Source organism: Physella acuta, unplaced genomic scaffold (genome assembly GCF_028476545.2).
Source record: "Physella acuta isolate Inbredline_101_S28 unplaced genomic scaffold, ASM2847654v3 ptg001824l, whole genome shotgun sequence".
NCBI lineage: Eukaryota > Metazoa > Mollusca > Gastropoda > Physidae > Physella > Physella acuta.
The window spans coordinates 1-27088 of NW_026733333.1; the positions used below are offsets into that span (position 1 = coordinate 1).

The 27088-nt window shown below is 40.6% G+C and overlaps 1 protein-coding gene across 1 annotated transcript in view; it reads left to right on the forward strand.

Annotated features, from left to right (window-relative positions):
• The first annotated feature begins 1078 nt into the window (after positions 1 to 1078).
• Positions 1079 to 27088, forward strand: part of LOC131930692 (isobutyryl-CoA dehydrogenase, mitochondrial-like) — a 34478-nt gene continuing 8468 nt past the window's right edge. Inside the window, exon 1 of the mRNA XM_059287277.1 lies at positions 1079 to 1274. Within this exon, the coding sequence (XP_059143260.1) occupies positions 1079 to 1274 (196 nt within the window). The remainder of the gene's footprint in view (positions 1275 to 27088) is intronic.

Consider the following 27088-nt stretch of genomic DNA (forward strand, 5'->3'; position numbering starts at 1 on the left):
TAAAACAGATATCAAAATTCCTATAAACTGACACACCAAGTAATATTTTTACTTGTGATTTATCTTTGAAAAAATAAACATTTATTGCAAACTTTGATTGGTCTTCTAAAGCTCACAAAAAACAAATTATGGTTGCAACCAAGACTAATGCATTTTAGGAAACAAGGATTTTTAACTTCCATGTGGTTGATTTCCATTGGTTGGGTCAACTTGTGTGCTTTCTGTCATTAAAACTAAATGTAGCATCTGTAGTTGCAAATTTACCAGTCAAAATACTTCTAATTTCAGATTTGTAATGATGCAATGCAAATTTTTTGGTGGCTATGGTTATTTGAAGGACTACCCCGTACAGCAATATATGCGAGATACCAGAGTTCATTGTATATTAGAAGGTAAGAATGTCACATTACCCACGTTATTAATAGTAGTGTTGTTAATGAAGAAATGAAGAACTACAACTGATAATGATATACATGGAAAGGGGTAGGGTTTATTACTATATCTCTAAAGGAATATGTAACATATTGGGATTTGTGAGGTCAGGGGAACTCACTCTTCTTGTATTAGTTATATTTATAATGTTGTTGTTGAGTGATGTCCCTTGTATTTATCTATCATTGTTCCTCTTCCGGGTTAACAAATAAAGATGGCTACATGCTGTTACGTCCCTTACATGTCCCCTGCTTGTGTGTGTGTGTGTGTGTTGCGTGCTGGAACGACAGGTACCCTCCCCTTTGGTGTATAGTTGTATCCCTTGGTTGAGTGTGTTTACATGGAGCGAGAGGTGTTCACGTGAGGTGTGTCAGGTGACGGGTGTCAGAGCGTGTGCCAGTGTGTGAATCAGTTAGTTGTAGGTGTGGCTGTGGACGTGGAACGTGGAACGTGGTGTTGAGTATTGTTATTATGTTGTAGACCCCTTTTGATCCTTTTATTATTTTAGTACTGTTATATTATTAAATATCTTATTATTATTGTTATTATAGAGTGTTAGTGTTATTGTTGTATACGTCGTATTTGTCTGTTATTTATATACCCCTAGATTCTAGAACCCAACATTTGGGGGCTCGTCCGTTTTAGCATGGCGACTACCAGGAGTGCCAGAAGACAGTTAATAAGTGACTTGAAGGAGGAGGGAAAGCTAATCGGGCTGACCGATGACAGTTTGGCGGAGGTGGGTAAAGGAAGAGTTGAGGAGGGTAGAAGATGCGAAGGTCGAGGTTGTAGCAAGGTATGTAACCCTGTACCCCCGCTTGAGGGACGTGGCGGCGATGACGGTAGACGAGGACCTGGGTGCGTACGTGAGGCATTTTGAGAGTCAAGCAAAGAGACAAGGCATTGACCCCAAGGACTGGTCGCTCCTTCTGACGGACAAGATGAGTGGACAACTGAAGACTTTCCTCGTTGAGACGGGACTGAACTTGCATCATGACTTCGAGTCAGTAAAGGTAAAGTTATTGACGCACGCAGGTTTCAACGAGGAAAAGTATAGGGTCAGATTCCACAGCTAGTACCAACACACGACGATATGAGAAGCTTCGCAGTCAACACAGAAGCCGCTTTGAGAGCGTGGGTCCAGCAGTCGGGAATAAAGGAAACGTTTGAGGACTTGATGAACCTTTTGATAGTTGATCGGATAAAATCGGTTGTTACTTGTGATCTGTTGGAGAGGCTGAATGGTGCTGCCAAGGTAAGTGTGGAAGATAATCTTAAAGTTATTGACAACTATAAGAGCACTCAAAACGCTAGAGTGACGAGGCCAGTAAACCAAACCCCTCCGTACGTCGCTGCTAGTTCGACAGCAGAGGACGATACCCTGGCTAAACACGACACCGCGATCTCCAGGACACCACACTTGCCCTGGTGTACAGCCTATGCATGGTGATAGGAAGGTCAGCCTGAGCAGTAAATGTTTCACATGTGGACGTTATGGACACTATGCCAGGGATTGTCATAGCAATAGTAATAGCGGTTTTCCTTGGAGAAACAGGTCAGATAAAAGAGCTGTTGTGATGTATGGAAACAACAAAAGACCTTATCGGTGCTACAAGTGCAATGAACAAGGTCATATTGCCAAAGAGTGCAGTATGGATATAGATACAGGCGCCTGTTATAGCTGTAGAAAGCCAGGCCACTTACAACGAAACTGTCCCAATGGGACCAGTAGAGCGTGCAACTGGCGTACTGAAAATGTACATCGACGGTCAGATGATCTCAAGTGTTATTGCTCCGGTGATGTTGGTCACATATCACGGGTGTGTCCCACAGCTCAGCGTGATATGTTAGGGAAATGTTTTCCCTGCTTAAAGACTCTCATATGAGAGTGAGTAAAGCACGAAATTTGGAGGCGTATCCTTACAAAGGTAGTGTCCTTGTAAGTTTTTTGTTAAGATAATTTATTCAATCAATGTTAATTTTTCTTTGCTTTTTTTTTACAGAAGCTGTGTATGATGATTACGGGCTGGAGATGATTAATGTAGTTAAAACGGCTATCGAGAAGGGGAACTCAGTTTGATCGCCTTTAAGGAAAGATGACCATCTATGGCGACGTACGCATCTACCGATGGGGCCCTTGCACTACAGGAATTAGCCTGTACTGGGAAACATATCAAGGGAACTGAGAACTTTGTAGCAATCTATCAAGAGTGTTTTACGACAACTAGTGTATATGATATTGAGAAATTTATTATTGTTGGAGATAGTATGATTATGTTAAGGAATTTACTATTGGGGCATTATAATATGATTATATTGAGAAATGTTTGAGAAAGGTATTACTGATGCAGTATAGAATGATTATGCTGATCAATTTTTTTATTGCGGCTTCTCACATGTATCTTTATAGGTTGAGATAGTCAGACCACGAGCTTGGTGCCCGGCCGGAGAAAAAACCATAGTCCACTCTCAGGACCGAATTGTTCAAGCTGGATGCGAGCCACAATCTGGACCAAACTATCCAGGCTGGATACACGCCCACACTCTGGACCAAACTGTCCAGGCTGGATACAAGCCACACTCTGGATCAAACTGTCCAGGCTGGATACACGCCACACGGTCAAAACGAGGCTTCCTAAGGACTAAAGAATAAATAGTCAAGCTCGGGCACCAACAGTGGCTAATGGAACAAGAAATATTTGATCTCTTTGAAGAAAAAGAGATCTGAAGGTGGAGGGGAGGGATGTTACGTCCCTTACATGTCCCCTGCTTGTGTGTGTGTGTGTGTGTTGCGTGCTGGAACGACAGGTACCCTCCCTTTGGTGTATAGTTGTATCCCTTGGTTGAGTGTGTTTACATGGAGCGAGAGGTGTTCACGTGAGGTGTGTCAGGTGACGGGTGTCAGAGCGTGTGCCAGTGTGTGAATCAGTTAGTTGTAGTGTGGCTGTGGACGTGGAACGTGGAACGTGGTGTTGAGTATTGTATTTATGTTGTAGACCCCTTTTGATCCTTTTATTATTTTAGTACTGTATATATTATTAAATATCTTATTATTATTGTTATTATAGAGTGTTAGTGTTATTGTTGTATACGTCGTATTTGTCTGTTATTTATATACCCCTAGATTCTAGAACCCAACACATGCTGATGGCTTCTGTCTCCGTTGTTGAATACCTAATCTATTATATCTGGCGACGAGGATAAATAATCCACTAGAAAGAGCACCTACTTACGCAAAAAAAGAGGTTTGCTAGAGCATATTGGCTAAGTATTTCTAGAATAATGGCGCTGTATGGCCAAATAAAAGAATTTGATTGGAATGATGAAAGCATTCATGATTACCTAGATAGGTTAAGCTTTTACCTTGAAGCAAAAAAACGTGACGATAGAAGCCAAAAAGAGAGCTGTTTTGTTAACAGTCATAGGGCCTCAACAATTTAGGCTATTAAAGGACTTATGCGCACCAGCTAGTCTAACTACCAAGAGCTTTAACGAGCTGAGCAAATTGCTAACAGACCACCATGCGCCGACCCCATCAAAGTTTCTATGTAGAGCTAGACTTGACGGTAGGACTCGTCAACCAAACGAGTCAATATCAGAATATGTTGCTGCTTTACGTCATTTAAGTGAATTTTGTGAATTCGGAGACACGCTGTCTGACAGACTATGTGAAAAGTTTGTGACAGGTGTAAACAGCCCTGATATTCAAAGAAAGTTGCTTCTCGAGTCAGATCTAACATTAGAAAAAGCAATACAACTTGCAACTTCATTCCAGCAGTCATCCGATGCGGCGAGATCTCTAGCACCTTCAGAGATCCATGCAGTAAACAGCAGGTTAGTCAATAAACACCAACCCCATCAGAGCATTCCAACTTATGCTAAACAGCCTGCTCGTTCAAATCCTAGATCTAAATCTAGTAATAATTATCAAAAATGTCATCGATGCAAAGGTCCCCATGCATCTCATCGGTGCAAGTTCAAGTCTGCAACTTGTTATAAGTGCAGTAAGCAAGGTCACATTGCCAAGGCCTGCTTTGCAAAGTCTTCGTCTGTTGCTAAATCTAGCCAGTCAAGACAGTACCGCAACCAAAGGCAGCACTATGTTAACTCTCACCAAGACTACCTAACCCAACCAATGAACCACTCTACCTGTAAAAATGCTCAAACTGATTCGCAGCCGGATTTCAACCTGTTCTCTGTGAAATCAATAAGTCATGCTCCCATCAATGTACTAGTTTATATCAACGGTAAGAGCATCAGCTTCCAACTTGACACTGGAGCATCTCTAATAGTCATCACAAAGAAGGACTTTGACGCTGTAACAGGAGGATCAGTGCCTCTACAACCATGTCACAAGTGTCTAACAACATACACTGGTGACAATGTTCCGGTAATAGGAGAGTGTATGGTTCATGTAAGTTATAATGGTCAAAGTGTTAAACTTCCTCTTCTTGTGGTTGAAGGAAATGGACCACCATTACTAGGTAGGAACTGGTTAGTTGATCTTAAGTTAAATTGGGAGAGTATATTGTAACATATTGGGATTTGTGAGGTCAGGGGAACTCACTCTTCTGTATTAGTATTATATTTATATTGTTATCTTGAGTGATGTCCCTTACATGTTTTGTAATTAGTGTCTCGTCACTTCCGCCTCTCTCTCTCTCTCTTGCCTCAAGGTGTGAATAAACTACTGTTAACAATCAAAGCGGCTTCTCGTCAGTGATTCCAATCTATCACATTGGCGACGAAGGATAAATAATCCACTAGAAAGAGCACCTACTTACGCAAAAAAGAGGTTTGCTAGAGCATATTGGCTAAGTATTTCTAGGATAATGGCGCTGTATGGCCAAATAAAAGAATTTGATTCGAATGATGAAATCATTCAGGATTACCTAGATAGGTTAAGCTTTTACCTTGAAGCAAACAACGTGACGATAGAAGCCAAAAAGAGAGCTGTTTTGTTAACAGTCATAGGGCCTCAACAATTTAGGCTATTAAAGGACTTATGCGCACCAGCTAGTCTAACTACCAAGAGCTTTAACGAGCTGAGCAAATTGCTAACAGACCACCATGCGCCTACCCCATCAAAGTTTCTATGTAGAGCTAGATTTGACAGTAGGACTCGTCAACCAAACGAGTCAATATTAGAATATGTTGCTGCTTTACGTCATTTAAGTAAATTTTGTGAATTTGGAGATACGCTGTCTGACAGACTATGTGAAAAGTTTGTGACAGGTGTAAACAGCCCTGATATTCAAAGAAAGTTGCTGCTCGAGTCAGATCTCACATTAGAAAAAGCAATACAACTTGCAACTTCATTCCAGCAGTCATCAGATGCGGCGAAATCTCTTACGCCTTCAGGGATCCATGCAGTAAACAGCAGGTTAGTCAACAAACACCAACCCCATCAGAGCATTTCAACTTATGCTAAACAGCCTGCACGTTCAAATCCTAGATCTAAATCTAGTAATAATTATCAAAAATGTCATCGATGCAAAGGTCCCCATGCATCTCATCGGTGCAAGTTCAAGTCTGCAACTTGTTATAAGTGCGGTAAGCAAGGTCACATTGCCAAGGCCTGCTTTGCAAAGTCTTCGTCTGTTGCTAAATCTAGCCAGTCAAGACAGTACCGCAACCAAAGGCAGCACTATGTTAACTCTCACCAAGACTACCTAACCCAACCAATGAACCACTCTACCTGTGAAAATGCTCAAACTGATTCGCAGCCGGATTTCAACCTGTTCTCTGTGAAATCAATAAGTCATGCTCCCATCAATGTACTAGTTAATATCAACGGTAAGAGCATCAGCTTCCAACTTGACACTGGAGCATCTCTAACAGTCATAACAAAGAAAGATTTTGACGCTGTCACAGGAGGATCAGTGCCTCTACAGCCATGTCACAAGTGTCTAACAACATACACTGGTGACAATGTTCCGGTAATAGGAGAGTGTATGGTTCATGTAAGTTATAATGGTCAAAGTGTTAAACTTCCTCTTCTTGTGGTTGAAGGAAATGGACCACCATTACTAGGTAGGAACTGGTTAAGTGATCTTAAGTTAAATTGGGAGAGTATATGTTCATTGAACAATGGAAAAGAATCTAGTCTTACTTCACTAGATAAAGTAATATCTGAAAATAAAAGTGTTTTTGGCAATTCAGGTTTACTAAATGATAGAACAGTGAAGTTAAGCATTAAAGACACAAATCCAAGATACTGCAAAGCTAGAGTTCCACCTTATGCAATGAGGAATAAGATAGAAAATGAGCTAAGTAGATTGGAATCTAATGGCATCATAAAGAAGGTAGACTATTCCGATTGGGCAACGCCCATTGTGCCAGTGTTAAAGAAGGATGGTTCTGTGAGAATTTGTGGAGAATACAAAGCTACACTGAATAAGCAAATAGAGCTAAATAGATACCCTATTCCCAACATTGAGGAAATTTCTTTGAATTTGGCAGGAGGAGACAAATTCACTGAATTAGACTTTAGTCATGCTTACACTCAACTAGAACTGCATCCAGATTCAAAAGTCTATACGACAATAAACACACATAAAGGACTCTACCAATATGAAAGACTATGTTTTGGCATATCATCCAGCCCTGGAATTTTCCAAGCTGTCATGGACAGTATTTTTAAGGATATTCCAAATGTTTGTGTGTACTTTGACAATGTGTACATAACTGGTAAGAATGACACTGAACATCTTAAAACACTTGATAAAGTCTTGAAAATAGTTGATGAAAAAGGTTTAAAGATAAACAAAGATAAATGTCAATTCATGCTGACAGAAATTAGTTTTCTTGGTTATATATTAAGCAAGCAAGGTATCAGACCTCAACCTGAGAAAACAAAAGCCATTAAAGAAGCACCCAAACCTGAAAATACCCAACAACTAAGAGCTTTTTTGGGCTTGATAAATTACTATGCAAAGTTCATAGGGAATCTGTCTGGTAAACTATCACCACTGTACAAGCTGCTACAGAAAAATGCAACTTGGCACTGGGGTAAACAACAAGATACTGCTTTTAATACAGCAAAAGAGGCTTTGTCTTCTGACACCTTACTAACTCACTATGACCCAGGGAAAAGACTTATATTAACATGTGATGCTTCACCAGATGGTGTAGGAGCAGTCTTGTCCCACATGGATGAGAAGGGTGACAGACCCATTGCTTTTGCCAGTAGATCTTTGAACCAGGCTGAGAAAAATTATTCTCAGTTAGATAGGGAAGGCTTAGGCATCAATTTTGGTGTTAAGAAATTTCATAAGTTTCTGTTTGGTAGGAAGTTCACCATCTTTACAGGTCATAAACCATTGCTAGGTTTATTTGGAGAAAACAAAACCCTACCTGAGCATGCCTCACCAAGAATTCAAAGATGGGCTATCACACTAACTGCATACAATTATGAATTGAAATACAAACCTGGATCTGAGAATAGTGCAGATAGTCTTAGTAGATTACCTTTAAAAAACCAAAGCCTTAATTATGTACCAGAAGATGTATTTGTTCTCTTCACTATCATGGATAACTCCAATATAAATGTGAATGATATTAAAAGAGAAACACAAAAAGATGAGTGCTTAATAAAAGTATATGAGTACTGTAAAAATGGTTGGCCTGAAGAGTCAGTGAATGAGGACTTAAAGCCATATAAAATAAGAAAAACAGAGTTAAGTCTAGAAGATGGATGTATACTATGGGGGTCAAGAGTAATTATCCCCAAAATGTTACAAAAAGAAGTTTTAAGAACTTTACATGATACTCATCTTGGTTCTTCCAAAATGAAGAGTCTAGCAAGATCATGGTTCTGGTGGCCACATATGGATGCTGATATTGAAAAATATGTAAAGCTTTGTTCAAGCTGTGCACAACATTCAAATCAACCAGCTACAGCACCTTTGCAAAACTGGGACTGGCCAATCGAGCCATGGAAACGTATACATATAGATTTCGCAGGACCTTTCATGAACAAAATGTTCTTAATTGTTATTGATTCACATTCTAAATGGTTAGAAGTTAAAATCATGAACACAATCACTGCAAATGATACCATTATAGAACTTAAGGAAATATTTTCAACTCATGGATTACCAGATCAAATTGTTTCAGATAATGGGCCTAGTTTCACAGCTCATGAGTTTAAACTGTTTTGTGTGGCAAATGGTATTGAGCATATAACCACATCCCCCTATCATCCTGCTGGGAATGGTTTAGCTGAAAGAGCGGTAGGCATATTCAAAACCGCTATGGTAAAAATGAGTACCGGTAACAAGTTTTCTCTTAGAGAAAGAGTAAACAGGTTCTTAACCAAATACCGCACAACTCCTCATATAACAACAGGTGTTGCACCATGTGAATTGTTATGTGGTAGGAAAATTAAAACCCACCTTGATCTACTACATCCAACTGTTCAAAGGTCTGTTTCCCAACATCAACATACACAAAAAGTAAATCATGACAAATCATCCATTGAAAGAGAATTTGCAGTTAATGATAATGTGTATCTAAGAAATTATGGGAGAAGTGAAAAATGGATACCAGGTCAAATTGTTCAATGTACAGGACCTGTGTCTTATAAAGTAAAAACAAATGATGGACTTATTGTCCGTAGACATGCAGACCAGTTAAAAATAACTTGTGCAGATAATAAGTGTGAATCTGTCAATCCCACCAAATCTGAACAGTTCACACCAACTCAGTTTGTTCCACAACCAAGTTCTGTTGATATGAGTGAACCAAGTTGTCTAGAGTCAGAAAATGTAAATTCTGGAGTTAATGATTTAAATCCGAGACCTCCTGAGATAGAGAATCCATATGGTCAGAATCTTGAGTCACCAAATCAAAAGCCACTGAGAAGGTCAAGCAGGACAATCAAAGTCCCAAATAAGTTAGACCTATGATTTTAAAGGTCAAAAAGACTTTGACATCATTGTTTTGTATTTTAATTATGTTGTAACATATTGTGCATTGTTTGTAAGGATGTAATCTACCATAGTGTTCATGTTACAATATAATTGGTGATTTTAGGATACTGTAAATTGTTCTATTGAGAGATGTGTTGTGTTTACTAAGGGTAAAGGGATGTAACATATTGGGATTTGTGAGGTCAAGGGAACTCACTCTTCTGTATTAGTATTATATTTATATTGTTATCTTGAGTGATGTCCCTTACATGTTTTGTAATTAGTGTCTCGTCACTTCCGCCTCTCTCTCTTGCCTCAAGGTGTGAATAAACTACTGTTAACAATCAAAGCGGCTTCTCGTCAGTGATTCCAATCTATCACATATATGTTCATTGAACAATGCAAGAGAATCTAGTCTTACTTCAATAGATAAAGTTATATCTGAAAATAAATGTGTTTTTGGTAATCCTGGATTACTAAATGATAGAACAGTGAAGATAAGCATTAAAGACACAAATCCAAGATACTGCAAAGCTAGAGTTCCACCTTATGCAATGAGGAATAAAAGTGAAAATGAGCTAAGTAGATTGGAATCTAATGGCATCATAAAGAAGGTAGACTATTCCGATTGGGAAACGCCCATTGTGCCAGTGTTAAAGAAGGATGGTTCTGTAAGAATTTGTGGAGATTATAAAACTACACTGAATAAGCAAATAGAGCTAATTAGGTACCCTATACCTAACATTGAGGACATTTCTTTGAATTTGGCAGGAGGAGACAAATTCACTGAATTAGACTTTAGTCATGCTTACACTCAACTAGAACTGCATCCAGATTCAAAAGTCTATACGACAATAAACACACATAAAGGACTCTACCAATATGAAAGACTATGTTTTGGTATATCATCTAGCCCTGGAATTTTCCAAGCTGTCATGGACAGTATTTTTAAGGATATTCCAAATGTTTGTGTTTACTTTGACAATGTGTACATAACTGGTAAGAATGACACTGAACATCTTAAAACACTTGATAAAGTATTGAAAGTAGTTGGTGAAAAAGGTTTAAAGATAAACAAAGATAAATGTCAATTCATGTTGACAGAAATTAGTTTTCTTGGTTATATATTGAGCAAACAAGGCATCAGACCTCAACCTGAGAAAACAAAAGCCATTAAAGAAGCACCCAAACCTGAAAATACCCAACAACTAAGAGCTTTTCTGGGCTTGATAAATTACTATGCAAAGTTCATAGGGAATCTGTCTGGTAAACTATCACCACTGTACAAGCTGCTACAGAAAAATGCAACTTGGCACTGGGGTAAACAACAAGAAGCTGCTTTTAATACAGCAAAAGAGGCTTTGTCTTCTGACACCTTACTAACTCACTATGGCCCAGGGAAAAGACTTATATTAACATGTGATGCTTCACCAGATGGTGTAGGAGCAGTCTTGTCCCACATGGATGAGAAGGGTGACAGACCCATTGCTTTTGCCAGTAGATCTTTGAACCAGGCTGAGAAAAATTATTCTCAGTTAGATAGGGAAGGCTTAGGCATCATTTTTGGTGTTAAGAAATTTCATAAGTTTCTGTTTGGTAGGAAGTTCACCATCTTTACAGATCATAAACCATTGCTAGGTTTATTTGGAGAAAACAAAACCCTACCTGAGCATGCCTCACCAAGAATTCAAAGATGGGCTATCACACTAACTGCATACAATTATGAATTGAAATACAAACCTGGATCTGAGAATAGTGCAGATAGTCTTAGTAGATTACCTTTAAAAAACCAAAGCCTTAGCTATGTACCAGAAGATGTATTTGTTCTCTTCACTATCATGGATAACTCCAATATAAATGTGAATGATATTAAAAGAGAAACACAAAAAGATGAGTGCTTAATAAAAGTATATGAGTACTGTAAGAATGGTTGGCCTGAAGAGTCTGTGAATGATGACTTAAGGCCATATAAAATAAGAAAAATGGAGTTAAGTCTAGAAGATGGATGTGTACTATGGGGGTCAAGAGTAATTATCCCCAAAATGTTATGTAAGCCCTGCTAGGGGGGGATACCTAAAATCTACCCTTCTAGGCTTAACTAACTAATCTGTCCGGTCAGTGCAACCGTGGTAGAACCCACAGTGGTTAAACCTAACCTTAGTCTAAATAATAAGCTACTAAAATAAACAAAAACTTTTACAGTTAATAAAATTTATTTATCAAGAATGACTAATATAGATTTATTCAACAAAATATGGAACCAAAAGTTATAAAAAAAGAATAGATAAAACTGACACAAAACAGAACCAAACGAAACAAACTTTTTACATCAAACAAAACAATTCATATATAACAAAACACCCAGCCAAGTTGCACAAGCAACCTCACTGGAAGGGGGGGGGGAAAGAGAAAAAGAAAAGGAAAACATAAGAAAAATGCATGGTAATGGCAGATATATACATAAATATATACACAAGTTCAAAATGCTACCTACTACTACTATCTAGCTAAAGCCTCGAGTAAAACTAATCCTTACTATACAATTCTAAAAGCAATTCTCAAAAACAACTAACCAAGAACTAATAACTTAAAAATAACGTGTAAACAAATTCATTGTAGAACCAATCTTTCCTACACAAGGAGCAGCCCGAAGCCATTGGTCTACATAAACAACATCCATATTGATAACATTAAAGTTAACACACTCCGCTAAGGCCCCAATGAAGGCAGACACAAAGCAAGCGATACTCAACATGACGTTGCACGAAACAGCACACACATTAATTTTAAACAACCTAAAACTCGAGGCAACTAAAATATACTAATCTAATTACTGTCTAAAACAACTGACTATTGACTAATCCAATCCTAGTCAATAACAACACATCATAAAACAATCAAGTAAATGCACACACGCATTCACACTAGTTTAGGAAACACTCCTAAACACACTGGCCTAAACCACGTGGTCCGAAACACACGCCACGGGTTTAGAAAACACCAAAAATACATTTTTAATTCAAAATAACACACCACGTGTATACCAGACATGCCGATGCTCACTATCTCGTTTTAGACGAAAATGAAAGAAAACGAGAAACATCGACAGTCGCATCCATACAAATCACATAAAGATAAAGTATAAAAAAACAAATACCTCCACGCGTGCGGAGCGCCACGCAGAAACCTGACCCGACCTACATCTCGCCGCGGGTCAAAAAAAGGAAGAAAATCACTCCGAGCGGTCAATTTATACTGACCGCTTCGGACGGAAGGGGACCCCGTGCTGTTCCCCATTGGACCACCATGCACTCCCAGATTCGCAACAAATAAAATAATACAAAATAATCCATTCACCCGCTCACATTCACCCCTTTTAAAAATCTTACAGTCCCTGTAAGACAAAAAAATGCATAAAACAATCTTAAAATAAAACATGCACCCATCTCTTACACCAAGCCTATAAGCTTGAATGCAAAAAAACAATTTCCATTAACATTAATCTTGCTCCTGTGCTCCCTAAAAAAACTCAAGGCACCAAGATAGTGCTCCCTTCACTGAAGGCTGATTCGCGCTACTAGTCCTGTCGGTCATTCATCCGGAAGGGCAAGGGGGGAGGGTCAGGCTAGACCCGCCCGCTACTAATGGCACACATTGCCTGTCCATCCCGTCCACCTGGGTCCACTACACAACACACCGTGTTCTGGTTCTGGCCTCAGCGTAAGACCACCGGTAAAACGTCCGCTTGTTTGGTCCGGAGATGATGCAACCGCCTTGACCCACTGGCTCTCCGACTGTTACCCGCCCCCAATGATCGTGCCTCCGCTTCGACACACCTGTGGGGCGGGTGTTCAGTAGCCCTCTTTGTGGGTCAAGGAATTGACGTCACTGGCCTCTCGTTGGTGGGGAGCGTCCGCTTGGTTGGGCCTGGTGGTGACGCAACCGCCTTGCCCCACTGGCTCTCCGACTGTTACCCGCCCCCAATGATCGTGCCTCCGCTTCAACACACCCGTGGGGCGGGTGTCCAGTAGCCCTCTTTGTGGGTCAAGGAATTGACGTCATAGGCCTCTCGTTGTTCACCGGTCTGCCGTACACACCAGATCCGCGCCACGCCCGTGTGTGTTGTCCAGTCTAGACCACACGAGTCCGCCATCTTCATCACACGCCTGGTCCAGTGCCACACACCGTGCCTTGTCCAGCCACGCACACTGAAGGCTCGTCGAGGCACGTCTCTCCGCCAACCTGACTGGGTGTTTAAACAACAAACAATTCCTACACTAAACAAACTAAACACACATGGTTCCAAAAAGGGCCTATCAAGAACAAAAATTTATCTAAGCTACACTAACCCTAACAGAAAAACCAAAATTTACCTAGACTAAAGCACTGACCCCACTCGTGCTACCAATTTGTAAGCCCTGCTAGGGGGGGATACCTAAAATCTACCCTTCTAGGCTTAACTAACTAATCTGTCCGGTCAGTGCAACCGTGGTAGAACCCACAGTGGTTAAACCTAACCTTAGTCTAAATAATAAGCTACTAAAATAAACAAAAACTTTTACAGTTAATAAAATTTATTTATCAAGAATGACTAATATAGATTTATTCAACAAAATATGGAACCAAAAGTTATAAAAAAAGAATAGATAAAACTGACACAAAACAGAACCAAACGAAACAAACTTTTTACATCAAACAAAACAATTCATATATAACAAAACACCCAGCCAAGTTGCACAAGCAACCTCACTGGAAGGGGGGGGGGGGAAGAGAAAAAGAAAAGGAAAACATAAGAAAAATGCATGGTAATGGCAGATATATACATAAATATATACACAAGTTCAAAATGCTACCTACTACTACTATCTAGCTAAAGCCTCGAGTAAAACTAATCCTTACTATACAATTCTAAAAGCAATTCTCAAAAACAACTAACCAAGAACTAATAACTTAAAAATAACGTGTAAACAAATTCATTGTAGAACCAATCTTTCCTACACAAGGAGCAGCCCGAAGCCATTGGTCTACATAAACAACATCCATATTGATAACATTAAAGTTAACACACTCCGCTAAGGCCCCAATGAAGGCAGACACAAAGCAAGCGATACTCAACATGACGTTGCACGAAACAGCACACACATTAATTTTAAACAACCTAAAACTCGAGGCAACTAAAATATACTAATCTAATTACTGTCTAAAACAACTGACTATTGACTAATCCAATCCTAGTCAATAACAACACATCATAAAACAATCAAGTAAATGCACACACGCATTCACACTAGTTTAGGAAACACTCCTAAACACACTGGCCTAAACCACGTGGTCCGAAACACACGCCACGGGTTTAGAAAACACCAAAAATACATTTTTAATTCAAAATAACACACCACGTGTATACCAGACATGCCGATGCTCACTATCTCGTTTTAGACGAAAATGAAAGAAAACGAGAAACATCGACAGTCGCATTCATACAAATCACATAAAGATAAAGTATAAAAAAACAAATACCTCCACGCGTGCGGAGCGCCACGCAGAAACCTGACCCGACCTACATCTCGCCGCGGGTCAAAAAAAGGAAGAAAATCACTCCGAGCGGTCAATTTATACTGACCGCTTCGGACGGAAGGGGACCCCGTGCTGTTCCCCATTGGACCACCATGCACTCCCAGATTCGCAACAAATAAAATAATACAAAATAATCCATTCACCTGCTCACAGTTACAAAAAGAAGTTTTAAGAACTTTACATGATACTCATCTTGGTTCTTCCAAAATGAAGAGTCTAGCAAGATCATGGTTCTGGTGGCCACATATGGATGCTGATATTGAAAAATATGTAAAGCTTTGTTCAAGCTGTGCACAACATTCAAAGCAACCAGCTACAGCACCCTTGCAAAACTGGGACTGGCCAATCGAACCATGGAAACGTATACATATAGATTTCGCAGGACCATTCATGAACAAAATGTTCTTAATTGTTATTGATTCACATTCTAAATGGTTAGAAGTTAAAATCATGAACACAATCACTGCAAATGATACCATTATAGAACTTAAGGAAATATTTTCAACTCATGGATTACCAGATCAAATTGTTTCAGATAATGGGCCTAGTTTCACAGCTCATGAGTTTAAACTGTTTTGTGTGGCAAATGGTATTGAGCATATAACCACATCCCCCTATCATCCTGCTGGGAATGGTTTAGCTGAAAGAGCGGTAGGCATATTCAAAACCGCTATGGTAAAAATGAGTACCGGTAACAAGTTTTCTCTTAGAGAAAGAGTAAACAGGTTCTTAACCAAATACCGCACAACTCCTCATATAACAACAGGTGTTGCACCATGTGAATTGTTATGTGGTAGGAAAATTAAAACCCACCTTGATCTACTACATCCAACTGTTCAAAGGTCTGTTTCCCAACATCAACATACACAAAAAGTAAATCATGACAAATCATCCATTGAAAGAGAATTTGGAGTTAATGATAATGTGTATCTAAGAAATTATGGGAAAAAGGAAAAATGGATACCAGGTCAAATTGTTCAATGTACAGGACCTGTGTCTTATAAAGTAAAAACAAATGATGGACTTATTGTCCGTAGACATGCAGACCAGTTAAAAATAACTTGTGCAGATAATAAGTGTGAATCTATCAATCCCACCAAATCTGATCAGTTCACACCAACTCAGTTTGTTCCACAACCAAGTTCTGTTGATATGAGTGAACCAAGTAGTCTGGAGTCAGAAAATGTAAATTCTGGAGTTAATGACTTAAATCCTAGACCTCCTGAGATAGAGAATCCAAATGGTCAGAATATTGAGTCACCAAATCAAAAGCCACTGAGAAGGTCAAACAGGACAATCAAAGTCCCAAGTAAGTTAGACCTATGATTTTAAAGGTCAAAAGGACTTTGACATCGTTGTTTGTATTTTAATTGTGTTGTAACATATTGTGCATTGTTTGTAAGGATGTAATCTACCATAGTGTTCATGTTACAATATAATTTCTCATTGGTGATTTTAGGATACTGTAAATTGTTCTATTGAGAGAAGTGTTGTGTTTACTAAGGGTAAAGGGATGTAATATAGTGAGACTTGTGAAGTCAAGGGAACTCACTCTTCTGTATTAGTATTATATTTATATTGTTATCTTGAGTGATGTCCCTTACATGTTTATGTATATAAGTGTCTCGTGACTTCCGCCCTCTCTCTCTCTTTCCTCATGGTGTGAATAAACTACTGTTAACAATCAATGTGGCTTCTCGTCAGTGATTCCAATCCATCACAACTACGACAGATCGTCGAAGGTTCGTGAATTGGTTAAATTGTGGTTAAATAGTCAAAGGTTCGTGAGTTGGTTAAATTATGGTTAAATAGTTGGCTCGATGTCTGGGGGACACTGACCACTACGACAAATCGTCGAAGGTTCGTGAATTGGTTAAATTATGGTTAAATGGTCAAAGGTTCGTGAATTGGTTAAATTATGGTTAAATAGTCAAAGGTTCGTAAAATCCATTGGTTAAATTATGGTTAAATCGTCGAAGGTTCGTGAATTGGTTAAATTATGGTTCAATCATCGAAGGCTCGTAAACTCCATTGGTTAAATTATGGTTAGATCGTCAAAGGTTCGTGAACTGCAATGGTTTAAGGTAAATTATGTTTTCAGTTATTCGTCGAAGGTTCACTAACTTCATTAGTTTGATTATTGTTTGATCGTCGGTTTTTTAACTTGTTTTACTTATAGTCGCGGAAGAAACTCCAAACTTGCTCTAGTTCAGTTGCCACATAATTTGGCCAGAAAATAATTGTTTTATCTGTAGAAAACAAGCATATGTCAATTTGGTGGCTTTAGCAATTGGTTAGAATATTTAAACTAAATATTATGTTTCAATGCATCCTATTGTGAGTTTGTGTGGGACGACGTGGTCGAATGGTAGAGCGTTGGAGGCCAGCCCCAAAGTCTCGAGTTCGGTCCTGGTTTTGATTAATCCACCAAGCTCTGATGGGTACCAGACAATACGTTGGGCATAGTGCTGACCACGCCATCCCTTCATATGCCGAAGTCAAGAAACATGAACCCTAGTTCATCTACACAATGGATCGCTATGTCTAAAGAAAGTATTTTTTACTTTCTTTATTGCTAGCTGGTGGCAAATCCCAATGCTGATTCACCTTGCTATGGCTTACATTATTAGGACTAGGACATTGATTCCTTTGTAGAATCTTCCAACTGTGTTTTATTCGTTTCAAGCATTAATTTTCATACTTCGTTTTAGATTCGAACCCGTTACCGTTAAAGCGGCGTAGGTGAAGTAGATTATAACAGAAGTGGTAGGTGAATGATAAATCTAGTTTAAAACAAGTGTTTTTCTAAACTTGACAGGGCCCACTGCCGGTTAGATGGTTGGCACCAGAAAGTTTGATTGACAGAACACACAGCACTAAATCTGATGTCTGGGCCTACGGTATTCTTCTGTGGGAGATTGTTACTGTAATATATTGGGATTTGTGAGGTCAGGGGAACTCACTCTTCTGTATTAGTATTATATTTATATTGTTATTGTGAGTGATGTCCCTTGTGCATTGTACTTCCTCTTCCGCCCTCTTTCCATCATGGCTGTAAATAAAGACTGTTAAGAATCAATGTGGCTTATCGTCAGTGATTACAATCTATCACATTGGCGACGAAGGATAAATAATCCACTAGAAAGAGCACCTAATTACGCAAAAAAGAGGTTTGCTAGAGCTTATTAGCTAAGTATTTCTAGAATAATGGCGCTGTATGGCCAAATAAAAGAATTTGATTCGAATGATGAAATCATTCATGATTATCTAGATAGGTTAAGCTTTTACCTTGAAGCAAACAACGTGACGATAGAAGCCAAAAAGAGAGCTGTTTTGTTAACAGTCATAGGGCCTCAACAATTTAGGCTATTAAAGGACTTATGCGCACCAGCTAGTCTAACTACCAAGAGCTTTAACGAGCTGAGCAAATTGCTAACAGACCACCATGCGCCTACCCCATCAAAGTTTCTATGTCGAGCTAGATTTGACAGTAGGACTCGTCAACCAAACGAGTCAATATCAGAATATGTTGCTGCTTTACGTCATCTAAGTAGATTTTGTGAATTCGGCGATACGCTGTCTGACAGACTATGTGAAAAGTTTGTGACAGGTGTAAACAGCCCTGATATTCAAAGAAAGATGCTGCTCGAGTCAGATCTAACATTAGAAAAAGCAATACAACTTGCAACTTCATTCCAGCAGTCATCTGATGCGGCGAGATCTTTAGCACCTTCAGAGATCCATGCAGTAAACAGCAGGTTAGTCAATAAACATCAACCCTATCAGAGCATTCCAACTTATGCTAAACAGCCTGCTCGTTCAAATCCTAGATCTAAATCTAGTAATAATTATCAAAAATGTCATCGATGCAAAGGTCCCCATGCATCTCATCGGTGCAAGTTCAAGTCTGCAACTTGTTATAAGTGCAGTAAGCAAGGTCACATTGCCAAGGCCTGCTTCGCAAAGTCTTCGTCTGTTGCTAAATCTAGCCAGTCAAGACAGTACCGCAACCAAAGGCAGCACTATGTTAACTCTCACCAAGACTACCTAACCCAACCAATGAACCACTCTACCTGTGAAAATGCTCAAACTGATTCGCAGCCGGATTTCAACCTGTTCTCTGTGAAATCAATAAGTCATGCTCCCATCAATGTACTAGTTAATATCAACGGTAAGAGCATCAGCTTCCAACTTGACACTGGAGCATCTCTAACAGTCATAACAAAGAAAGATTTTGACGCTGTCACAGGAGGATCAGTGCCTCTACAGCCATGTCACAAGTGTCTAACAACATACACTGGTGACAATGTTCCGGTGATAGGAGAGTGTATGGTTCATGTAAGTTATAATGGTCAAAGTGTTAAACTTCCTCTTCTTGTGGTTGAAGGAAATGGACCACCATTACTAGGTAGGAACTGGTTAAGTAATCTTAAATTAGATTGGAAGAGTATATGTTTATTGAACAATGCAAGAGAATCTAGTCTTACTTCAATACATAAAGTTATATCTGAAAATGAAAGTGTTTTTGGTAATCCTGGATTACTAAATGATAGATAAGTGAAGATAAGCATTAATGTGAGCGGGTGAATGGATTTTTTTGTATTATTTTACTTGTTGCGAATCTGGGAGTGCATGGTGGTCCAATTGGGAACAGCACGGGGACCCCCTTCCGCTCGAAGCGGTCAGTATAAATTGACCGCTCGGAGTGATTTTCTTCCTTTTTTTTGACCCGCGGCGAGATGTAGGTCGGGTCAGATTTCTGCGTGGCGCACCGCACGCGTGGAGGTATTTGTTTTTTTATACTTTATCTTTATGTGATTTGTATGAATGCGACTGACGATGTTTCTCGTTTTCTTTCATTTTCGTCTAAAACGAGATAGTGAGCATCGGCATGTCTGGTATGCACGTGGTGTGTTATTCTGTTATTTTGAATTAAAATGTATTTTTGATGTTTTCTAAACCCTTGGCGTGTGTTTCGGACCACGTGGTTTAGGCCAGTGTGTTTAGGAGTGTTTCCTAAACTGGTGTGAATGCGTGTGTGCATTTACCTGATTGTTTTATGATGTTGTTATTGACTAGGATTGGCTTAGTCAATAGTCAGTTGTTTAGACAGTAATTAGATTAGTATATTTTAGTTGCCTCGAGTTTTAGGTTGTTTAAAATTAATGTGTGTGCTGTTTCGTGCAACGTCATGTTGAGTATCGCTTGCTTTGTGTCTGCCTTCATTGGGGCCTTAGCGGAGTGTGTTAACGTCAATGTTATCAATATGGATATTGTTTATGTAGACCAATGGCTTCGGGCTTCCTTGTGTAGGAAAGATTGGTTCTACGATGAATTTGTTTACACGTTATTTTTAAGTTGCTAGTTCTTCTTTAGACAGTGGTTAGTTGTTTTTGAGAATTGCTTTTAGAATTGAATAGTAGGGATTAGTTTTACTCGAGGCTTTAGCTAGATAGTAGTAGTAGGTAGCATTTTGAACTTGTGTATATATTTATGTATATATCTGCCATTACCATGCATTTTTCTTATGTTTTCCTTTTCTTTTTCTCTTCCCCCCCCCCTTCCAGTGAGGTTGCTTGTGCAACTTGGCTGGGTGTTTTGTTATATATAAATTGTTTTGTTTGGTGTAAAAAGTTTGTTGTGTACGTATTGTTTTGTACGTAACGTATTGTAAGTAGTGGTTTTACGTAGTGTTTTGTTTGGTGTGTGACTTTTGGATGTCGAGAATGGATGAAGGGAGGTTTCTGTGTGTCAGGGCCTGGACCATCCTAGACATCATAAGTCGGTGCAACACCAGCAAATGGTCGAACGTAATGTTTTGTTTCGTTGAGTTCTGTTTGTTTTGTATGTCTTGAGTGTTTTATTTTGTCTAGATCTAGATTCTGGTTTTTTTTATAATAACTTTTGGTTCCATATTTATTATTTTGTGAAATAAATTTTATATTATTGTTAAAGTTTTTTTGTTTTTAATTTAGACTAAGGTTAGGTTATTAACCAGCCTGGGTTTAGCCGGGCTTGCACTGACCGGACAGTAGTTAGTTAGATAAGCCTAGGGAAGGGTGAAGGGTAGATAGATTTTAAGGTATCCCCCCCCTAGCAGGGCTTACAAATTGGTAGCACGAGTGGGGTCAGTGCTTTAGTCTAGTTAAATTTTTGTTTTTTTACTAGGGCTAGTGTAGCTTAGTTAAATTTTTTTGTTCTTGATAGGCCCTTTTTGGAACCATACGTGTTTAGTTTGTGTGTAGTGTAGGGATTGTTTGTTGTTTAAACACCCAGTCAGGTTGGCGGAGAGACGTGCCTCGATGAGCCTTCAGTGTGCGTGGCTGGACAAGGCACGGTGTGTGACACTGGACCTGGCGTGTGATGAAGATGGCGGCCTCGTGTGGTCTAGACTGGACAACACACACCGGCGTGGCGCGGATCTGGTGTGTACGGCAGACCGGTGAACAACGAGAGGCCTATGACTTCAATTCCTTGACCCACAAAGAGGGCTACTGGACACCGGCCCCACAGGTGTGTCGAAGCGGAGGCACGATCGTTGGGGGCGGGTAACAGTCGGAGAGCCAGTGGGGCAAGGCGGTTGCGTCACCACTTGGCCCAACCAAGCGGACGCTCCCCACCAACGAGAGGCCAATGAGGTCAATTCCTTGACCCACAAAGAGGGCTACTGGACACCCGCCCCACAGGTGTGTCGAAGCGGAGGCACGATCGTTGGGGCGGGTAACAGTCGGAGAGCCAGTGGTTCAAGGCGGTTGCGTCATCTCCGGACCAACTAAGAGGACGTTTTACCGGTGGTCTTACGATGAGGCCAGAACCAGTACACGGTGTGTTGTGTAGTGGACCCAGGTGGACGGGATGGACAGGCAACGTGTGCCATTAGTAGCGGGCGGGTCTAGGCTGACCCTCCCCCCTTGTCCTTCTGGGTGAACGACCGACAGGACTAGTAGCGCGGATCAGCCCTCAGTGAAGGGAACACTATCTTGGTGCCTTGAGTTTTTTTAGGGAGCACAGACGCAAGATTAATGTTAATGGAAATTGTTTTTTTCTTGCATTCAAGCTGATAGGCTTGGTGTAAGAGATGGGTGCATGTTTTATTTTAAGATTGTTATATGTATTTTTTTTGTCTTACAGGGACTGTAAGATTTTTAAAAGGGGTGAATGTGAGCGGGTGAATGGATTTTTTTGTATTATTTTATTTGTTGCGAATCTGGGAGTGCATGGTGGTCCAATGGGGAACAGCACGGGGTCCCCCTTCCGCTCGAAGCGGTCAGTATAAATTGACCGCTCGGAGTGATTTTCTTCCTTTTTTTTTGACCCGCGGCGAGATGTAGGTCGGGTCAGATTTCTGCGTGGCGCACCGCACGCGTGGAGGTATTTGTTTTTTTATACTTTATCTTTATGTGATTTGTATGAATGCGACTGACGATGTTTCTCGTTTTCTTTCATTTTCGTCTAAAACGAGATAGTGAGCATCGGCATGTCTGGTATGCACGTGGTGTGTTATTCTGTTATTTTGAATTAAAATGTATTTTTGATGTTTTCTAAACCCTTGGCGTGTGTTTCGGACCACGTGGTTTAGGCCAGTGTGTTTAGGAGTGTTTCCTAAACTGGTGTGAATGCGTGTGTGCGTTTACCTGATTGTTTTATGATGTTGTTATTGACTAGGATTGGCTTAATCAATAGTCAGTTGTTTAGACAGTAATTAGATTAGTATATTTTAGTTGCCTCGAGTTTTAGGTTGTTTAAAATTAATGTGTGTGCTGTTTCGTGCAACGTCATGTTGAGTATCGCTTGCTTTGTGTCTGCCTTCATTGGGGCCTTAGCGGAGTGTGTTAACGTCAATGTTATCAATATGGATATTGTTTATGTAGACCAATGGCTTCGGGCTTCCTTGTGTAGGAAAGATTGGTTCTACGATGAATTTGTTTACACGTTATTTTTAAGTTGCTAGTTCTTCTTTAGACAGTGGTTAGTTGTTTTTGAGAATTGCTTTTAGAATTGAATAGTAGGGATTAGTTTTACTCGAGGCTTTAGCTAGATAGTAGTAGTAGGTAGCATTTTGAACTTGTGTATATATTTATGTATATATCTGCCATTACCATGCATTTTTCTTATGTTTTCCTTTTCTTTTTCTCTTCCCCCCCCCCCCTTCCAGTGAGGTTGCTTGTGCAACTTGGCTGGGTGTTTTGTTATATATAAATTGTTTTGTTTGGTGTAAAAAGTTTGTTGTGTACGTATTGTTTTGTACGTAACGTATTGTAAGTAGTGGTTTTACGTAGTGTTTTGTTTGGTGTGTGACTTTTGGATGTCGAGAATGGATGAAGGGAGGTTTCTGTGTGTCAGGGCCTGGACCATCCTAGACATCATAAGTCGGTGCAACACCAGCAAATGGTCGAACGTAATGTTTTGTTTCGTTGAGTTCTGTTTGTTTTGTATGTCTTGAGTGTTTTATTTTGTCTAGATCTAGATTCTGGTTTTTTTTATAATAACTTTTGGTTCCATATTTATTATTTTGTGAAATAAATTTTATATTATTGTTAAAGTTTTTTTGTTTTTAATTTAGACTAAGGTTAGGTTATTAACCAGCCTGGGTTTAGCCGGGCTTGCACTGACCGGACAGTAGTTAGTTAGATAAGCCTAGGGAAGGGTGAAGGGTAGATAGATTTTAAGGTATCCCCCCCTAGCAGGGCTTACAAATTGGTAGCACGAGTGGGGTCAGTGCTTTAGTCTAGTTAAATTTTTGTTTTTTTACTAGGGCTAGTGTAGCTTAGTTAAATTTTTTTGTTCTTGATAGGCCCTTTTTGGAACCATACGTGTTTAGTTTGTGTGTAGTGTAGGGATTGTTTGTTGTTTAAACACCCAGTCAGGTTGGCGGAGAGACGTGCCTCGATGAGCCTTCAGTGTGCGTGGCTGGACAAGGCACGGTGTGTGACACTGGACCTGGCGTGTGATGAAGATGGCGGCCTCGTGTGGTCTAGACTGGACAACACACACGGGCGTGGCGCGGATCTGGTGTGTACGGCAGACCGGTGAACAACGAGAGGCCTATGACTTCAATTCCTTGACCCACAAAGAGGGCTACTGGACACCGGCTCCACAGGTGTGTCGAAGCGGAGGCACGATCGTTGGGGGCGGGTAACAGTCGGAGAGCCAGTGGGGCAAGGCGGTTGCGTCACCACTTGGCCCAACCAAGCGGACGCTCCCCACCAACGAGAGGCCAATGAGGTCAATTCCTTGACCCATAAAGAGGGCTACTGGACACCCGCCCCACAGGTGTGTCGAAGCGGAGGCACGATCGTTGGGGCGGGTAACAGTCGGAGAGCCAGTGGTTCAAGGCGGTTGCGTCATCTCCGGACCAACTAAGAGGACGTTTTACCGGTGGTCTTACGATGAGGCCAGAACCAGTACACGGTGTGTTGTGTAGTGGACCCAGGTGGACGGGATGGACAGGCAACGTGTGCCATTAGTAGCGGGCGGGTCTAGGCTGACCCTCCCCCCTTGTCCTTCTGGGTGAACGACCGACAGGACTAGTAGCGCGGATCAGCCCTCAGTGAAGGGAACACTATCTTGGTGCCTTGAGTTTTTTTAGGGAGCACAGACGCAAGATTAATGTTAATGGAAATTGTTTTTTTCTTGCATTCAAGCTGATAGGCTTGGTGTAAGAGATGGGTGCATGTTTTATTTTAAGATTGTTATATGTATTTTTTTTGTCTTACAGGGACTGTAAGATTTTTAAAAGGGGTGAATGTGAGCGGGTGAATGGATTTTTTTGTATTATTTTATTTGTTGCGAATCTGGGAGTGCATGGTGGTCCAATGGGGAACAGCACGGGGTCCCCCTTCCGCTCGAAGCGGTCAGTATAAATTGACCGCTCGGAGTGATTTTCTTCCTTTTTTTTTGACCCGCGGCGAGATGTAGGTCGGGTCAGATTTCTGCGTGGCGCACCGCACGCGTGGAGGTATTTGTTTTTTTATACTTTATCTTTATGTGATTTGTATGAATGCGACTGACGATGTTTCTCGTTTTCTTTCATTTTCGTCTAAAACGAGATAGTGAGCATCGGCATGTCTGGTATGCACGTGGTGTGTTATTCTGTTATTTTGAATTAAAATGTATTTTTGATGTTTTCTAAACCCTTGGCGTGTGTTTCGGACCACGTGGTTTAGGCCAGTGTGTTTAGGAGTGTTTCCTAAACTGGTGTGAATGCGTGTGTGCGTTTACCTGATTGTTTTATGATGTTGTTATTGACTAGGATTGGCTTAATCAATAGTCAGTTGTTTAGACAGTAATTAGATTAGTATATTTTAGTTGCCTCGAGTTTTAGGTTGTTTAAAATTAATGTGTGTGCTGTTTCGTGCAACGTCATGTTGAGTATCGCTTGCTTTGTGTCTGCCTTCATTGGGGCCTTAGCGGAGTGTGTTAACGTCAATGTTATCAATATGGATATTGTTTATGTAGACCAATGGCTTCGGGCTTCCTTGTGTAGGAAAGATTGGTTCTACGATGAATTTGTTTACACGTTATTTTTAAGTTGCTAGTTCTTCTTTAGACAGTGGTTAGTTGTTTTTGAGAATTGCTTTTAGAATTGAATAGTAGGGATTAGTTTTACTCGAGGCTTTAGCTAGATAGTAGTAGTAGGTAGCATTTTGAACTTGTGTATATATTTATGTATATATCTGCCATTACCATGCATTTTTCTTATGTTTTCCTTTTCTTTTTCTCTTCCCCCCCCCCCCTTCCAGTGAGGTTGCTTGTGCAACTTGGCTGGGTGTTTTGTTATATATAAATTGTTTTGTTTGGTGTAAAAAGTTTGTTGTGTACGTATTGTTTTGTACGTAACGTATTGTAAGTAGTGGTTTTACGTAGTGTTTTGTTTGGTGTGTGACTTTTGGATGTCGAGAATGGATGAAGGGAGGTTTCTGTGTGTCAGGGCCTGGACCATCCTAGACATCATAAGTCGGTGCAACACCAGCAAATGGTCGAACGTAATGTTTTGTTTCGTTGAGTTCTGTTTGTTTTGTATGTCTTGAGTGTTTTATTTTGTCTAGATCTAGATTCTGGTTTTTTTTATAATAACTTTTGGTTCCATATTTATTATTTTGTGAAATAAATTTTATATTATTGTTAAAGTTTTTTTGTTTTTAATTTAGACTAAGGTTAGGTTATTAACCAGCCTGGGTTTAGCCGGGCTTGCACTGACCGGACAGTAGTTAGTTAGATAAGCCTAGGGAAGGGTGAAGGGTAGATAGATTTTAAGGTATCCCCCCCTAGCAGGGCTTACAAATTGGTAGCACGAGTGGGGTCAGTGCTTTAGTCTAGTTAAATTTTTGTTTTTTTACTGGGGCTAGTGTAGCTTAGTTAAATTTTTTTGTTCTTGATAGGCCCTTTTTGGAACCATACGTGTTTAGTTTGTGTGTAGTGTAGGGATTGTTTGTTGTTTAAACACCCAGTCAGGTTGGCGGAGAGACGTGCCTCGATGAGCCTTCAGTGTGCGTGGCTGGACAAGGCACGGTGTGTGACACTGGACCTGGCGTGTGATGAAGATGGCGGCCTCGTGTGGTCTAGACTGGACAACACACACGGGCGTGGCGCGGATCTGGTGTGTACGGCAGACCGGTGAACAACGAGAGGCCTATGACTTCAATTCCTTGACCCACAAAGAGGGCTACTGGACACCGGCCCCACAGGTGTGTCGAAGCGGAGGCACGATCGTTGGGGGCGGGTAACAGTCGGAGAGCCAGTGGGGCAAGGCGGTTGCGTCACCACTTGGCCCAACCAAGCGGACGCTCCCCACCAACGAGAGGCCAATGAGGTCAATTCCTTGACCCACAAAGAGGGCTACTGGACACCCGCCCCACAGGTGTGTCGAAGCGGAGGCACGATCGTTGGGGCGGGTAACAGTCGGAGAGCCAGTGGTTCAAGGCGGTTGCGTCATCTCCGGACCAACTAAGAGGACGTTTTACCGGTGGTCTTACGATGAGGCCAGAACCAGTACACGGTGTGTTGTGTAGTGGACCCAGGTGGACGGGATGGACAGGCAACGTGTGCCATTAGTAGCGGGCGGGTCTAGGCTGACCCTCCCCCCTTGTCCTTCTGGGTGAACGACCGACAGGACTAGTAGCGCGGATCAGCCCTCAGTGAAGGGAACACTATCTTGGTGCCTTGAG